The following is a 17,859-nucleotide window of genomic DNA, read 5'->3' on the forward strand; positions in this document are numbered from 1 at the left end:
GGGCTTGTGGCTTGTGGGACTATAAAAGGTCTCTGTGCTCTTACAAAGACCCATTGTGAAACACTCTTTCTCTCTCGATTCCTACTTGGGCCAGGCACTATCTGAATATATATGCTGCTAACTGTATGTGACTTTGGATCAAAGTGTCTGTTAAACTAGATCTTTATGCTACGACGTTAAGATGAAAGTGTAGATGTCTTCAAATCTCTGGGCACAGACCGAGAGGGAACGTCCCAAATGGCACCCTATTTCCTACACAGTGCACTACTTTTGACCAGAGCCCTTCGGGCCCTGGTCAAAAGTGGTGCACTACATAGGTAATAGGGTGTAATTTGCTGCCCATGTCCGTTAATGTTGATAATGTGGTTGTTACTGACAAGAAGCACATGGCTGAGCTCTTTAATCACCACTTCATTAAGTCAGGATTCCTATTTGACTCAGCCATGCCTCCTTGCCTGTCCATAATTTACTCATCTCCCACCCCTTCTAATGTGACTTTAAAGGGGGAGTTCAAGCTGATCCAAACTGTTACAGGCCTATTTCTATTTTGCCCTGTTTATCAAAAGTGTTGGGAAATCTTTTTTGCTTTCTTGATGTCTATAGTATTCTCTCTGGTAGGCAATCTGGTTTCTGCTCAGGTTATGGATGTGTCACTGCAACCTTAATGTTCCTCAATGATGTCACCATTGCCCTTGATTCTAAGCAATGTTGTGCTGCTATTTTTATTGACTTGACCAAAGCTTTGGATACGGTAGACCATTCCATTCTTGTGGGCCGGCTAAGGAGTATTGGTGTCTCTGAGGGGTCTTTGGCCTAGTTTGCTAACTACCTCAAAGAGTGCAGTGTATAAAGCCAGAACATCTGCTGTCTCAGCCACTGCCTGTCACCAAGGGAGTACCCCAAGGCTCGATCCTAGGCCCCCGCTCTTCTCAATTTACATCAACAATAGCTAGTTGTTCTTTACCATTCGGCCATCAGATTTGCCACCAATGCTCCTTATAGAACACATCACTGCACTCTATACTCCTATGTAAGCTGGTCATTTCTGTATACCTGTCGCAAGACCCACTGGTTGATGGTTATTTAAACCCTCTTAGGCCTCACTCCCCCCTATCTGAGATATTTACTGCAGCCCTCATCCTCCACATACAACACCCGTCAGTCACATTCTGTTAAAGGTCCCCAAAGCACACACATCCCTGGGTCGCTTGTCTTTTCAGTTCGCTGCAGCTAGCGACTGGAATGAGCTGCAACAAACACTCAAACTGGACAGTTTTATCTCCATCTCTTCATTCAAAGTCTCAATCATGGATATTCTTACTGGCAGTTGTGGCTGCTTTGCTTGATGTATTGCTGTCTCTACCTTCTTGCCCTTTGTGCTGTTGTCTGTGTCCAATAATGTTTGTACCATGTTGAGCTGTTGCCATGTTGTTGCTACCATGTTGAGCTGCTGCCATGTTGTCATGTGTTGCTACCATGCTGTGTTGTCATGTGTTGCTACCTTGCTATGTTGTTGTCTTAGGTCTCTATGTAGTGTTGTGTTGCCTCTCTTGTCGTGATGTGTTTTGTCCTATATTTTTTAACATTTTATTTATTTTATTCATCGCAGGAGGCATTTTGGTAGGCCGTCATTGTAAATAAGAATTTGTTCTTGCCTAGTTACATTTTTTAAAATTAAGACATATTTGAGCACAGAGCAGCAGTTTTTATCTCAATATCAAATCATTTCTGGGTAACAATTAAGTACACTACATGACTAAAACTGTGGACACCTGCTCGTTGAACATCTCATTCCAAAATCATTGGCATTAATATGGAGTTGGTCCCCACTTTGCTGCTATAACAGCCTCTACTCTTCTGGGAAGGCTTTCCACTAGATTTTGGAACGTTGCTGTGGGGACTTGCTTCCATTGAGCCACAAGCATTAGTGAGGTCGGGCACAGATGTGGGACGATTACGCCTGGCTCGCAGTCGGCATTCCAATTCATCCCAAATGTGTTTGATGGGGTTGAGGTCAGGGCTCTGTGCAGGCCAGTCAAGTTCTTCCACACTGATCTTGACAAACCGTTTCTTTATGGACCTTGCTTTGTGAACGGGGGCATTGTCATGCTGAAACAGGAAAGGGCCTTCCCCAAACTGTTGCCACAAAGTTGGAAGCACAGAATAGTCTAGAATGTAATTGTATGCTGTATCGTTAAGATTTCCCTTCACTGGAACTAAGGGGCCTAGCCCAAACCATGAAAAACACCCCCAGACCATTATGCCTTCTCCACCAAACTTTACAGTTGGCACTATGCATTGGGGCAGGTAGGGTCCTCCTGGCATCTGCCAAACCTAGATTCGTCCGTCTGACTGCCAGATGGTGAAGCGTGATTCCTCACTCCAGAGAACGCGTTTCCACTGCTCCAGAGTCCAATAGCGGCGAGCTTTACACCACTCCAGCCGACGCTTGGTATTGCGCATGGTGATCTTAGGCTTATGTGTGGCTGCTCGGCCATGGAAACTCATTTCATGAAGCTCCCGACGAACAGTTATTGTGCTGACGTTGCTTCCAGAGGCAGTTTGGAACTCGGTAGTGAGTGTTGCAACTGAGGACAGAGGATTTTTACTCGCTTCAGCATTCAGCGGTCCCGTTCAGTGAGCTTGTGTGGCCTACCACTTCTCGACTGAGCCATTGTTGCTCCTAGACGGTTCCACTTCACATTAACAGCACTTACAGTTGACCAGGGCAGCTCTAGCGGGGCATATATTTGACGAACAGAGTTGTTGGAAAGGTGGCATCCTATGACGGCGCCATGTTGAAATTCACTGAGCTCTCAGTAAGGCCATTCCACTGCCAATGTTTGTCTATGGAGATTGTATGGCTGTGTGCTCAATTTTATTTTTTACCTGTCAGCAATGGGTGTGGCTGAAATAGTCGAATCGACTAATTTGAAGGGATGTCCACATACTTTTGTATATATAGTGTACCTTACTGTGAATCTTTTCAATTAAAATGGTCAAAAATAGCAACTCGGCATAGAGTGATTTCTCAAGCAAGAATGTTCTGTGTGGGCAGCGGGGAAAAAAATGAGCTGTTATTGGCAGAAAGGTTTGGAACTCTATTTCTAATTGGTCTATTAACTAATTTACCGTCTTTGGATGTCACCAGGCAGGCAAAAACTCCGTCCCACCCTAACAGGCTGACATTTCAGGCAGTCTTTCAAACAGCTTACACTAAAAAGGCATGATAATTTTCACTATTTCACAGTATTATTCCAGCCTCCCGAGTGGCGCAGCGGTCTAAGGCACTGCATCTCAGTGCTTGCGGCGTCATTACAGACACCCTGGTTCGAATCCAGGCTGTATCACAACCGGCCGTGATTGGGCGTTCCCAAAGGGCGGCGCACAATTAGCTCAGCATCATCCAGGTTTGTCTGGTGTAAGCCGTCATTGTAAACAAGAATTTGTTCTTAACTGACTTGCCTAGTTAAAGAGGTTAAATTTAAAAAATGTATTGTGTGAAAATAGATATAAAATACAGGACAATCTGGGCCTTTAAGGCCTGTTATCTTCAACAATCTGAATGACTAAGTTCTGTGGTTGGTTTATCTGTGCATAAAAGTTGTGTGTGTGGGCGATGTGAGGAGCCACACAGAGGGGAGTGTGATGCCTATCTTTGAGGTGACAGGATTACTGCCTTTTTCTCCTCTTGAATCGAGAGAGAGAGACCAGCACGCTTCATACCGGCCTCTTTCTCTTCAACCAATCAGGTCTGAGTTGCGATGATTACAGATGAAACAGGAAACAGATTTCATATCCCACCAACAGATAGGAAATAGGTGGGAGTGGTACAGAAGGTGGGGGAGACGTGGAGGGGGAAAGGATCATGCATTATAAGAATGTGAATCACTTTGAAATGTTAAGATAAATCAAACCATACTCTCAATACACCTCATACATCTTCCTACCTCACCCACCAAGCCCATGTCTTCCTGAGTCTATCCTCCCATGAGCGCTACAGATAATAGGGTTAGCATATCAAATTTGATTTGTCACATACACATGGTTAGCAGATGTTAATGAGTGTAGTGAAATGCTTGTGCTTCTAGTTCAGACAGTGCAGTAATATCTAACAATTCCCCAACAACTACCTAATACACACAAATCTACAGGGGTGAATGAGAATATGTACATGTAAGTATATGGATGAGCGATGGACAAGCGGCATAGGCAAGGTGCATTAGATGGTATAAAATACAGTATATACATGTGATATGAGTAATGTAAGATATGTAAACATTATTAAAGTGGCATTATTTAGAGTGCATTGTAGAAAGTGACTAGTGATCCATTTATTAAAGTGGCCAGTGATTGGGCCTCAATGCAGGCAGCAGCCTCTGTGAATTAGTGATTGCTGTTTAGCAGTCTGATGGCCTTGAGATAGACTGAAAAACAGTTTCTCTCTATCCCAGCTTTGATGCACCTGTACTGACCTCGTCTTCTGGATGGTAGCGGTGTGAACAGGCAGTGGCTCGGGTGGTTGATGTCCTTGATGATCTTTTTGGCCTTCCTGTGACATCGGGTGCTGTAGGTGTCATGGAGGGCAGATAGTTTGCCCCCGGTGATGCATTGTGCAGACCGTACCACCCTCTGGAGAACCTTGCGGTTGAGGGTGGTGCAGTTGCCGTACCAGGCAGTGATACAGCCCGACAGGATGCTCTCAATTGTACATCTGTAAAAGTTTGTCAGGGTTTTGGGTGACAAGCCAAATTTCTTCAGCTTCCTGAGGTTGAAGAGGCGCTGTTGCGCCTTCTTCACCACACAGTCTGTGTGAGTGGACCATTTGTTTGTCCGTGATGTGTACGCCGAGGAACTTAAAACTTTCCACCTTCTCCACTGCTGTCCCTTCGATGTGGATAGGGGGGTGCTCCCTCTGCCGTTTCTTGAAGTCCACGATCATCTCCTTTGTTTTGTTGACATTGAGTGAGCGGTTGTTTTCCTGACACCACACTCCGAGTGCCCTCACCTCCTCCCTGTAGGCAGTCTCGTCGTTGTTGGTAATCAAGCCCACTACTGTTATGTCGTCCGCAAACTTGATGATTGAGTTGGAGGCGTGCATGGCCACGCAGTCATGGGTGAACAGGGATTACAGGAGGGGGCTGAGCACGCACCCTTGTGGGGCCCCAGTATTGAGGGTCAGCGAAGTGAAGATGTTTCCTACCTTCACCACCTGGGGGCGGCTTGTCAAAGTCCAGGACCCAATTGCACAGGGCAGGGTTGAGACCCAGGGCCTCCAGCTTGATGATGAGCTTGGAGGGTACTATTATGGTGTTGAATGTTGAGCTGTAGTCAATGAACAGCATTCTTACATAGGTATTCCTCTTGTCCAGATGGGATAGGGCAGTGTGCAGTGTGATGGCGATTGCGTCATCTGTGGACCTGTTGGGGCGGTATGCAAACTGAGGTGGGTCTAGGGTGGCCGGTAAGGTGGAGGTGATATGATCCTTGCCTATTCTCTCAAAGCACTTCATGACAGAAGTGAGTGCTACAGGGCAGTAGTCATTTAGTTCAGTTATTTTTGCCTTCTTGGGTACAGGAACAATGGTAGCCATCTTGAAGCATGTGGGAACAACAGACTGGAATAGGGAGAGATTAAATATGTCCGTAAATACACCAGCCAGCTGGTCTGCGCATGTTTTGAGGACGTGGCTAGGTTGGCATCTGGGCCAGCAGCCTTGCGAGGGTTATCACGTTTAAACGTTTTACTCACGTCACCCACAGAGAAGGAGAGGGGCGCAGTTCTTGGTAGCGGGCTGCGACGGTGGCACTGTATTATCCTCAAAGCGGAAAAAGGTGTTTAGTTTGTCTGGAAGACTGACGTCGGTGTCCGTGACATGGCTGGATTTCTTTTTGTAGTCCGTGATTTCCTGTAGACCCTGCTACATACGTCTCGTGTCTGAGCCATTGAATTGCAACTCCATCTTGTCCCTGTACTGGCATTTTGCTTGTTTGATTGCCTTGCGGAGGGAATAGCTACACTGTTAATATTCAGACATATTCCCAGACCTCTTTCCATGGTTAAATGCGGTGGATCGCGCTTTCAGTTTTGCGAGAATGCCACCATCCATCCACGGTTTCTGGTTAGGGTAGCTTTTAATAGTCACAGTGGGTACAACATCTCCAATGCACTTATTTATAAACACACTCACCGAGTCAGCGTATAGGTCGATGTTGTTCTCTGAGGCTGACCGGAACATCTTCCAGTCCTCGTGATCAAAACAATCTTGAAGCGTGGTTTCCGATTGGTCGGACCAGCGTTGAATGATTCTCGTCACTGGTACATCCTGTTTGAGTTTCTGCCTATAAGACGGAAGGAGCAAGATGGCGTCATGGTCGGATTTGCCAAAGGGAGGGCGGGGGAGGGCTTTGTATGCATCGCGGAAGTTAGAGTAGCAGTGGTCGAGGGTATTGCGCATGCGCGTAGCGCAATCAATATGGTGGAAGTGTTTAGGTAGACTTGTTCTCAAATTTGCTTTGTTCAAAATCCCAGCTACAATAAATGCAGCCTCAGGATGTATGGTTTCCAGTTTGCATATAGTCCCGTGAAGTTCCTTGATGGCCGTCTTGGTGTCTGCTTGAGGGGGAATGTACACAGCTGTGACTATAACTGACGAGAATTATCTCGTCAGTGCCGGTAAAATGGCCGGCACTTGATTGTAAAGAATTCTAGATCAGGTGAGCAGAAGGACTTGAGTTTCTGTATGTTGTTATGATTACTCCATGAGTCGTTAATCATAAAGCATACACCCCCGCCCTTCCTTTTCCCAGAGAGGTGTTTATCTCTGTCGGCGCGATGCATGGAGAAGCCCGGTGGCTGAACTGATTCCGACAACATATCCCGAGAGCCATGTTTCCGTGAAACAGAGAATGTTACAATCTCTGATGTCACTCTGGAAGGCAACCCTTGCTCAAATGTCATCTACTTTGTTGTCAAGAGACTGGACATTGGCTAGTAGTATACTCGGGAGCGGTGTGCACGTCTGCGGAGGCTGGCCAGGTGGTCGCTTCGTCTGCTCCTTCTGCTGCGTCGTTGTTTTGGATCACCTACTGGAATTAGCTCCATTGTCCTGGGTGGTGATCCGAATAGAGCATCCGCTTCGGGAAAGTCGTATTTCTGGTCGTAATGTTGGTAAGTTGACATTGCTCTTATATCCAATAGTTCTTCCCGGCTGTATGTAATAAGACTTAAGATTTCCCGGGGTAACAATGTAAGAAATAATACATTTAAAAAAAATACTGCATAGTTTTTTAAGAACTCGAAGCGAGGCGACCATCTGTCGGTGCTATGCTGGCTCGTTTATTAACAGAGTCATGTGATACTGTTTGTTGGCCAGGGTCAGCCTAAACTCCGTGCTTTGCTGCAGATTATCTGATCTACAATTCACCTCACTGTCAAAACCATCGTACATCAACTAGCTCTGGTCCAGGGCATTAAGTGCAGCTTGCTAATACTGAGCTCAGCGTTAGCAAGCCACACTAATGCCCTGGACCAGAGCTAGGTATCGACACGCTGATGATGGAGAGATTAGTGAACCTGCATGGCCTAGCTAGGAATATGGGTTTAAAGAAACGTATTAGTCAAGCCAAACCTGGTTGACGACGAGCAGATAGTAATGTCCTCCTCTCTTCACACATACACAAAATCACCCCTATGCTAAAAGCTCATGATCTGTAATAGTTATGACCAAAAAGACCATGTACTGTATCATGTATACCGGATATTTCTGAGTACCATTTAATGTGTAAATCAAACTATTTTCTGTCATGTAATACTGTGTATAGAAATATCATAAATGTGAAATGTATTGATAATGTATATGTAACAAAATAGCTGTAAAGAACTCAAATGTAAAACAAAGTTACTGTTATCATCCGAAGGAGAATGAGCTAGCTTGCTGATAGGCTAATAAAAATAATAATACAAAAATAAAAACTCTCTCTCTGACACACAAGCACACACACTAATAGTGGATCATCTCTGCTAGCTGAAGAGGATTGAGGTCCAAAGTGCTAGGTGGCAGAAAGCTTTAAAGCTACAGCTTAGTCAGCCTGAAACACACCCACCCTGATAGACAGATTCCTCTCTCTCTTTCTCAGATGTGCCTCCACTACCCATGAAGTTTTCACTGCAATAAAAACCTGCTGATATTACACTACTGATGTTAGTATGTAGTTCTGTTGGTGGGCGAAGTGGGTGGATTTCAGTTTCTCTTTCGGTAATTTCTCTGGTTAACAGACGACTGTGTGTGTGAGCTGTAAGGGTGAGGGGGCGGACAGCCAACCCAAGATTCTGACCCAGATTCAGGCGCCTGGCCCTCCACAGACCAACCTCGCCTCAGAGATAAGATGACTTCTCCAACCAGTTTGTTAACTGGAGCTCAGCTTTCTTTATAACCTACCACCCCTGACCACAGGGTCTTCTGGCAGCTTCACTCAGACGAACACCCAGTAAATGACAGGGTCAGTTGGATGTCTTACAATATGTGTGGTGGTTGTATTCTTATGGGAGTCTCCCCTTCAACCCACTACATACCAAGCAATGAGATTTACAGTGCCCTCTAATTTTTGGCACAGTGAAGCATTCTCTTCTTTTGATTCTATACTCAGATTTGAAATCAAACAATGACTATGAGGTTAAAGTGCACACTGTCAGCTTTAATGAGTGTATTTTCATGCATATTGGGTGAACCTTTTAGAAATTACATCACTGTTAGTACATATTCACCCCCATTTTGGGGGAGCAAAAATATTGGGACAAATTCACGTGTATTAAAGTAGTGAAAAGTTAAGTATTTGGTCCCATATTCATAGCACACAATGACTACATCAAACTTGTGACTACACATTTGTTGGATGCATATGCTGTTTGTTTTGGTTGTTCCAGATTATTTAGTGCCCAAAAGAAATGAACGGTAAATCTTGTAGTCATTTTGAGGTCACTTAATGTAAATAAGAATAGAATATGTTTAAACACTTCTACATGAATGTGGATGCTACCATGATGGATAATCCTGAATGAACTGTGAATAATGAGTTAGAAAGTTAAACACACAAATATCATAAACCCCCCTGCCAAAAATGCTCACCACCTGTTATTGTAATGGTGGGAGGTTATGTCTTGGGGGTAAGATATTTGTGCGTCTAACTTTCTCACTCATCATTATTCACGATTCAGCCAGGATTGTCCGTCATCACGGTAGCATCCACATAAATGTATAAGTGTAGTTCAGTATCTATAAGTAAAACTATTTACTTGACAGATCTGAAAATAAAGGCTGACAAGAGAAAAGAGGAAGAGACTTGAGTTGTGATCAAGAAATGGAGGGAAGTAACTTAATTAAATGCCTTGATTTATTTGGAACCCTCCAATTGACGTCCTTTATTTTTCACTTCAAAATATTTACAAAAAAAGTTTCCCATTTTTTTTCTCTATTGGTCAACTGTTCTTGTAACAGTTCCCTTCCAACATTTGTTTAAACCAATGCTTAAGTCAAACAGTCCAGTTTCTCTTAGAAAAAGTTCATGAAAAAAACCCTCAACCATTACTTCCACTCATCTTTTTATTTTTCCATTTCTTGTTTTATTTATTTTTTATTCCAGAGTGCTTTATAAAACTCTTCCCCGCATGCTTACAGCTGCAAACAGGAAGCCGAGAGCGTGTGCTTGTTAAAAGGAAGTGACGTCACCCTGCAGGAAGTACATTATTAACGCATTGTCACCGTCACACTCCCAGATGCTTGAGTTGATTTGTTTGGTCTGTCCAGTACAGTCCAGGCCATGTAGTTGCTCGCCGAGCCACCATCCTGTCTACGAGTCCAATTGTCTTCAAGACAAACATGATACCTGCTCATATGGTATGATTACTCACATGCCATATGGGAATCACTTGTGTCATGATCCGTATATTAATAAAACTAAAAAAGGAGCTCTCTCAGATGGAAGAATTCAATCCGATGGGAAGCCTGGCAGCACAAAGGAAGGGGGTCGGATCCCCTCTGATGGGATTTGGATCAATGGGAATAAAGAAGGTCCATAATGAAGTAGGTTTACAGTTGCCCCTAAACCCTGATCTAGGGACAGTTTCTGCCATTTGACCCACTGATGTTTAAGGTTTGGACTGGGGGACAGGTCAGCTGATCCTGGACCTGTGTCTACAGGGAGGGTAGCTAATCCTAGACCTGTCTACAGAGCAACTTCTACACAGAGAGAAATCCCAACACACCCCACCCCCCCCCCCAAAGTGCATAGAAAGGGTGTCCCAGCCACACACAGAAGAGAACTTGGAAGAGCGAGTGTGTTCAAGCTGCACAGTACATCCCTGAACTCAGCAAGGAGAGGAGACAAAACCAGAGCTGTAACAGTAATAAACCATTGTTCTCTTTACAGTTATCAGACCATGTTCAATAAACATGGAAAATAATTATAACATAAGGCTATCGATCTCACTACAACGGGGAAGGAGATGTCGCTAAAACGTTTCAGTTGAGCCGAAGTGCTTCAGCGTCAACAGTTTTTGCACAAAGAGACGTATATCATCATACAGTACACTGTGTGTCTGTCTGACAGAGAAAACGAATACATGTCAACCCTGCCCCCGAGAGTGCTTGTAAGTGCATCTATACGAGTTGTAACATGGTGCTTAGCAGAGGACTGTCCGTATAACATGTAGAAGTGAACGTCTGTGTGTACCTGTATGTATGTAGGTTCTGTGTGTGTCTACATGTGTAGACATGCGTTTATTTAACTAGTAGCGTAGTGCTTAGTAGAGAGCTGTTTGACTGTAGAAGTATGTGTGTGTATAGATAAATGTATGCGTGTTAACTGGTGACATAGTGCTTGGTGGAGGGCTGCCCATACAGGCCATAGAAGTCTGTGTGTCTGTGCGTCTGCTGTGCATCTATCCAGTCTCTGACAGCCAGCCCTTGCATGGCTGGAGCTCCAGAGGCCAGGCCAGGGGGAGGGGGGTAGTCCTGGGTGCTTACCCAGGGAAAGGAGCCTGAACGTGGGTAGGGAGGGTGGCCGCGGTGGCCTGACACAGAGGGTACCCCAGAGCAGTAGCAATTATCCATGGTACACACCAGGATCTTACGCCCGCCATACTGGGGGAGCACTGCCTGCTGAGAAGTATGGGAGGAGCTACCGCCAGCAGGGGGAAAGTGGGAGGGACCAAACACAGACCCTGAATGGTGATTTGTTAGAGAGCCACTTCCACTTCCTGTTCCGCCATTTTCGTTCATGTGGGAGGGGCCACAGGGAACCAGAGGCTGCTGATTAGAGGATTGGCCCTCCCCAGGGGCAGAGTTTGGGCCTAGGTAGGGCTGCTTGGATGATGAGTCCTTGAACCCGGAAGCAGATGTTTTCCCGGCGCTTCCGTTGCTTTCTGGGAACACAGAGGAGTGTTTGCGTTTCTCTGCCCCGGAGCCAAGGCCGCTGGGATACGCCTGGACGGACTGGAGGAACGAGGAGGGAGGGGCTAGGGGGGCTGGAGGGGGGAGAGAGAGAGGTAGAGAAAGAGGGGGATCAGACTTCAGACTTACAAAGCCACATATGAATTCCCTTGATCTACCAACACAAACAATCAGATACAGGTGTGAAGATTCTGTAAAGATGATTCTCTTGATCCTACCTTCCAGTGTTTTCCGTAGGCTCTTCTCTCTCTTGGAGAGTTCTGACAGGAACAACTTAGAGTTGAGACTGCCCACCTTGTAGGGAGGGAGCGCACTTCCCACGCACGCTTGAGACCTGCAACACACAAATATGTATGCAACAAGCCTGGTATATTAGCGCTCCATTAAAAATATAGTTCCGGTTCGATCCCCGCATGAGCCCTGCGCATTTCTGCTCTCTACTCTGTCTCCCTGCTACATGTCTGATCCTGTCATAAAAAGATATGTAAGGAGTTTGGAATTCTGTTCTATATAAATAAAATAGTAATGGGTATCATGACAATTGTAACATGACTACAGTTGTAATGTGCGCAATAAGCCATTTCTGTAAGTGCCTTTTTGTATCTCTCACCTCTCCATGAGGATCTTGACAGGTTTAGTATTCTTCATGAAGCCCAGTTCCTCAGCCTTGCCGAAGGCCGTGTGGACCGAGCTGAGCAGCTTCTGGGCCTCGTGTCTCTGTTCTCCCAGAGCTAGAACCTGGCCCGCGTTCTCCTGGCAGAACCTAGAACGCGCCCGCTCTAGAACCTCCAGTGTTCGGGACAGGTCTTCTTCCAAGAAGTGCTGCATCCGCTGGTACTGCACACGCACCTCCTCTTTTAGCTCACACACTCTATCCTGTAGGAGAGAACACACACCGTTATACACACACACTGCTATACACACACCGTTATACACACACACCGTTATACACACACACTGCTATACACACACCGTTATACACACACACCGTTATACACACACACCGTTATACACACACACCGTTATACACACACGTCGCTGGTATACATGCATGTGCATGGGTGTGTGCAGCCTGTGCTCACTGGCTGAGGTGTGAGAGAGAGAGTGTTTGTGAGAGAAATCAGACATACCTCCACCACACACTTGTCAGAGTCGAGTTTACAGAGCTGCTCATCGATGTCCTGAACTCTCTCCTCCACCCTCTCCTGCTGCCGCAATAGATTTTGCTGAGAGAGAAACGGTAATGTCATTAATAGTTGGGTTCGATAACTCCTCATACATAGCTGAACAAATAAAATAAAATCATGAGAAGAGAAACGCCATCAGGCCTCTAGTTGGCTGAGGCAGCCAATTTAGTCTCCATCTAACAAACAGTTTATCTGAGGGAGGGAGCTGTCATGGCAACCAATCGCTATTTCTGGTGAATGAGGAATGAGCGAGAGAGATACTTTTCTCTCCTCCTTTCTCAGAACACCACATACACTAGCCCCACTCATGGTACTGTTGTCAAAACACTAGTTATTCTGGGCTGGTGTTGGCACGGCTACAACACACATGCCCAGATTGGCCAAACCAGAGTGCCACGCCACAATTACACTTCCTGGGGGCAAAGATTATAAGTATGGCAGGACACTGCTCTTATAGTATCTTCCTGTATGCCCACGGTAGTAGTGGTTTGTCACCTGAATGCTGATAGATTCAGGCTCAGAGCAGAAGCCTGGGGCAGGGATGATGGCGGGGGGGACCTCTTTGGATGGGGGATGTTCAGTACCTTTAAGGGGTACTGGAGGGAGGGGGGGGGGGGTGGGGGGGGGGGTGACTGATGGATAGAAATGGCATATCTAACATATTTTCCACCAGGACCACCAGTGGAGAAGAGTGATATGGGGAGGTAGGTCAGTCATGCCCTGGGGAGGTTGGGTGGAGCTGGGGACCATGGTGGAGAGGTTATGGGGAGCATCTCTACCCCCTCTGCCGCCACCACAAGATGCACTTAAGCAGTAACACTGTCACAGTACATTAACTTCAGGCTCCCCAGTCACTCATTACAAATGGAGATGGTAGTCAGCCACAGGGGGAAAAAAATCAGAGGACAGGAATTCACACTGTAGTTCGTTATACAAGAACCTTCCTAACCCTTCCAATGTGGTTGAACCCCCACACACACACAGAGACACACAGACAGAGAGTAGGCTACTAACAAGCACCGAGTATTAACAGAGCCATAAAACAGAGTCAGAGGCCAGAAGTAGTCACCAATATGAGTCAGGAGAAAAGCCTGTATGACTGACTAGCCCCTCATATCCCCAACCTGGGGATAGTTGGTAGTTTTTACACCAACCACAGCTTTCCTTTCTAGAACCCAGAAAATAAGAGAATCACAAGAAAACAAAAAGGAAACCATAAACAACCATTCCTCCTCTTGTACCACAGAACAGAGTGAAGAATCTCACTTAATTCCTCGCCCTCCATACAACCCCCCTTTCTCCCGGCTGGCGGTCCCAGGCGAGGATGCACCTGTGCTGGGGAGATAAGGCTGGCTTAGACCCCTCATTGTTCCACCCCTCCAACACATTGTTTGTCACTCTCAACACATGAGAATGGGGGTTGGATTGGATCAAAATTGAAAAATGCATACACTCGAGGACTGACACTCCGACACACACACTTATCCCCAATTTGAGCCGCTTTGTTCTTAAATCAAAGGAGTGTGTGTAAAAGACAGATTTTAGTCTTACCCGTATATCGTTGCGGCGTAGCTCCACGTCAGTGACTCCGTGTCCGTGACTGGGATGGCATCGTGTGAAGCAGCAGTATTGACACACGGCTGTCTGTTCTGCCTCACAGTGGTACAGTCTGTACTCGTCGTGCTGAGGACACGTCCAGGCCTTGACTGCCTCAGCCTCCACCAGCAGGTGTCCCAGGGCGGAGCAGGGCTGCTGCAGGTGTGTCTGGACGTGGCTCTGGCAACAGGGGGCGCTACAGCGCAGGCAAACCTTGACAGCCGGGAGCGGGGGGCCACGGCGGCACAGAATACACTGCAGCACCGGCGAGGCGGCCTTCTCTACAGACAATGCGTTGAACTTGTCCACGATGTTGGACAGCTTGTGGTTCTTCTCCAGAGCAGGCTTCTGACTGTAGGCGTGGTTGCACTCAGGGCAGCGGACCAGTGAGGAGTCTTTAGCCCAGGCTTCGGAGATGCAGCCCCGGCAGAAGTTGTGCTTGCAGGGCAGCTGGATAGGCTCGGAGAAGACGTGCAGGCAGATGGGGCAGATCAGCTCCTCTTCGAAACAGTTCCTCCATGTCTCGGACAGGTCGGAGGTCGCCATGTTGGAGGCCATTTTGGGAGCGGCGGACAGACACGCGACAAAGACCTTCTCACATGAAAAAAAAACAAAAACAATCCTATGGATTGACTATGGATTTGTAGCCATGAACTAAGCCCCTGACTATAGATCAAATGTCTTGAGGACTGAGGGAAGACCTATGACTGTATACAGAAAGTCCAGTATGTTAGTATGTTACTAGTCCTTTAGTGATATTTGTCTATTGTGCAACAAACTCAGCAATAAAGTGTTATAATTATCACTAGCACTTTCAACCAGTTAAGTCCAACCGACTGGTGAATGTCCTCAGCTCTCAACTATTGCTTTAAATCTTGCTTTAAATCCAGGCAGCAGTGCACATCCTGTTTGTGCAGAGCAGGTAAACCTAGGCAGATTCCACAGCCACCAGGAAAGGCCTCAGGGAAACGATGAAAACACCCCGGTGATTACGACACACGGTCCGGGCTGACGTTGTGCAAATTACCGTAAAGGGTTAGCAAGGCCTTCGTTTCTCTGAAATCACACGGTTAGGCAATAACCGGCTACTGTAACGGCTGACGAATGGTTCACTTTGTGCGTAGTATAGCCTAGGCCTAGTTCTCGCAGCTAAATTGTTCGTATTTCCAGCTACGGTATGATAGCAATAAAGGCACAGAGATCTACCAAGCAACACGGTTCAGACATTAAATTGAATCGGTCTAAATTAGGGTTGTTTGTACGGTTACATCACCGCCGAGCCGAATTTATTTCTATACAGCTGATGAAAGACGAACGCTCACCTTTTCCTCTCCCCTTCTGCGTAGCCTTTTACTTTAGCTTGACAAGCTAGCCTTGACTTCCTCGTCCGCTTATGTTTGTTTGTTCCTCAATCGATTGAGGTCCAGAAATGAACATAAGTAAAAGATTGCGTTGCTGAAATTCTTCCTATACCGTCACCCTGAATAAAGCCATCTGTAAATCGATGAAGCTTGCCCAAGGTTGATACAACGCCGATGTTGCGAAGGGCACATTAATTGTTATTTTATCCTCTCATCCAATAATACACCGACTATTTTGGGTACGTTCACAATTAATACGATTACGCTCGTGAGAGCTTTTTGGTACAAAGGATGAAACAAAAATACAAGGATTGCAAATCAGATACATGTGACAAGTGTCCTTAGCCCTTCAATAAACATTGCACCACGTTGCGACGGACTTTGATCCTCACAATAGCGACATAACTACAGCCTATTTGTTTGATGTGTAACGTCGTCAGCTATAAAGCTTCCACAGGCAACACTCGCATATCTGTACACAAGGCCTAGACTTTACTCACCAAATACTATTTCTTCTCGGCTACTTGGGCCTAAAAGACTTAATTAGTAAAAAGGTCCAACAATACTTCGTTAGAAGGCGATTTACTGCATAGTTTATGGTGTAACCGACTTCAGTTCATAAGCATAAAACAAAGCCCAGGGTTTTTAGAATCCACTGGAATGTTGGCTTCTGTGGCGAGCCTTCGGATCATACACACAGACCGATCAAAACGTATCCAGGCCCAAAGATATGTCCTGGCTTCATTCCTTTGGTTTATCAGGGACGGATCATAACTATATCAACTCACGTTCAGCTAAAAACATTTCACTCCACTGACTTCGTAAGCTTAATGAAATCGCTTTAATTCTGAGAAGTCATCTCACAATGTTCTGTCACTGCACAAACAAATAAGACTACGTTACAATATTTACGACTACCACGGTTTTACATATAAATGCACCAGTCTAATCTTAATTTAAAGGGGATGTCGCTATTCTGGCCTTGTTAAAGGTAGCGGTCATCAATCTTGCGCTCCTCATCCAAAAAAAAAAGAATCCACCGAGGATATAGGGCCTCGGTTATTCCCAAAACTCGTTTGGTTTGCTAATCACACCGAAACAAAAAGATTCCGTCGCGTTCAAACACGCCTCGTCAGTTCTTTCGGGTTCAGCGGTGTATATGTGGCCATTTTTCGAGTCCTTCAGTCCCGTTGTTAATAGCCGAGTTGCCTTGACCATTCAAATCCAATTCGTCTCTGAATTCTAATTTGCGACCCTCGTTTTTAAATCTCTCTCTCCCTAACTCAACGTCGGAGCAAGGAGGAATGCTAGCTAGATAGACTAGTCGTTCAATCGGGTTAAACATCGGCTCACCCCTCCTTCCGGCTGGTCCCGTTGCTCCTCCAGCATCACGTGACCTGTCACACAACCTATGCGTGTCACGTTTTCAAAGGAAGGCGTTGATGAGCAAGAACTGGAGAGGAGCATATTCAAATATCTATTAAGAAATTACGATACGTTTTTATTTTTCACAAGTATAGGAAAATGTTTGTTTATACTCAATGTTTCTCTCCACAGAAATCTTTAAAAAAAATAAAAAAAATACATGATTCAAAGATAAATCATTAAAAAAATAGCCAATTTAATAAATAAATAAAATAAAATGGTATATGTTGCATACACATATTTAGCAGATGTTATTACAGGTGTAGTGGCCTTAGGCCTCACTCCCCCCTATCTGAGATATCTAAAGGGTGAGGAGCGATAGCGATGGGTGAGAGAAGGATACGGGCGAGGAAAGGTAGGGAATAGGTGAAAGTAGTAAGGTGCATTCAGATAAGTGTATGTTGTTTCACCATGAGGCTTGCCGAAACTATTGGCTTTCATGGGTGTGTACGGTATAAGAACCTCTTAGATCAGTGGTATTCAAACTCTCAGTCGGGACCTTATTTTTCTCCCAATAATATCTCGCGACTCCACCCCAAATCTAATGACAACAACTTAAAATCTGTAAATTTAGATTTTTACATCAACAAAAAAACTTCAATTAATTACATTTTCATCTCTTATCAAAATGAAGAAACCAATAAATACATTTACTCAATAAAATTGTATTTTTCAAATGATCTTTCTCAAAAACTTTATATTGTATATTGGCCCATACAATAATGTGTAATCTTGATTTTTTGTTACGAAAAACTATATAAAAAAACTAAAACATGTTGGCGACCCCACTGCAGTTCCCTTGTCGCGACCCCGACTTTGAATACCACTGTCTTAGATTGT

The 17,859-nt window shown here is 45.3% G+C and overlaps 1 protein-coding gene across 2 annotated transcripts; it reads right to left on the minus strand.

The window, feature by feature from the left end:
• Window positions 1-8,676: 8,676 nt before the first annotated feature.
• On the minus strand, window positions 8,677-17,189 carry LOC120046676 (probable E3 ubiquitin-protein ligase TRIM8). Of its 2 annotated transcripts, none has more exons than XM_038992079.1 (6): window positions 16,948-17,189; window positions 14,189-14,824; window positions 12,581-12,676; window positions 12,061-12,326; window positions 11,669-11,784; window positions 8,677-11,524 (listed from the first exon to the last, which is right to left on the minus strand). In XM_038992079.1, exons 1-6 carry the CDS (start codon window positions 17,059-17,061, stop codon window positions 10,860-10,862), a joined length of 1,893 nt encoding a protein of 630 aa, XP_038848007.1. In that variant the 5' UTR covers window positions 17,062-17,189; the 3' UTR covers window positions 8,677-10,859. The 2 variants fall into 2 exon arrangements, with proteins under 2 accessions (XP_038848007.1, XP_038848008.1); XM_038992080.1 differs by lacking the exon at window positions 16,948-17,189 and adding an exon at window positions 15,556-16,935.
• Between the last annotated feature and the right edge of the window lie 670 nt (window positions 17,190-17,859).

The sequence above is a fragment of the Salvelinus namaycush genome, chromosome 4 (genome assembly GCF_016432855.1).
Source record: "Salvelinus namaycush isolate Seneca chromosome 4, SaNama_1.0, whole genome shotgun sequence".
NCBI lineage: Eukaryota > Metazoa > Chordata > Actinopteri > Salmoniformes > Salmonidae > Salvelinus > Salvelinus namaycush.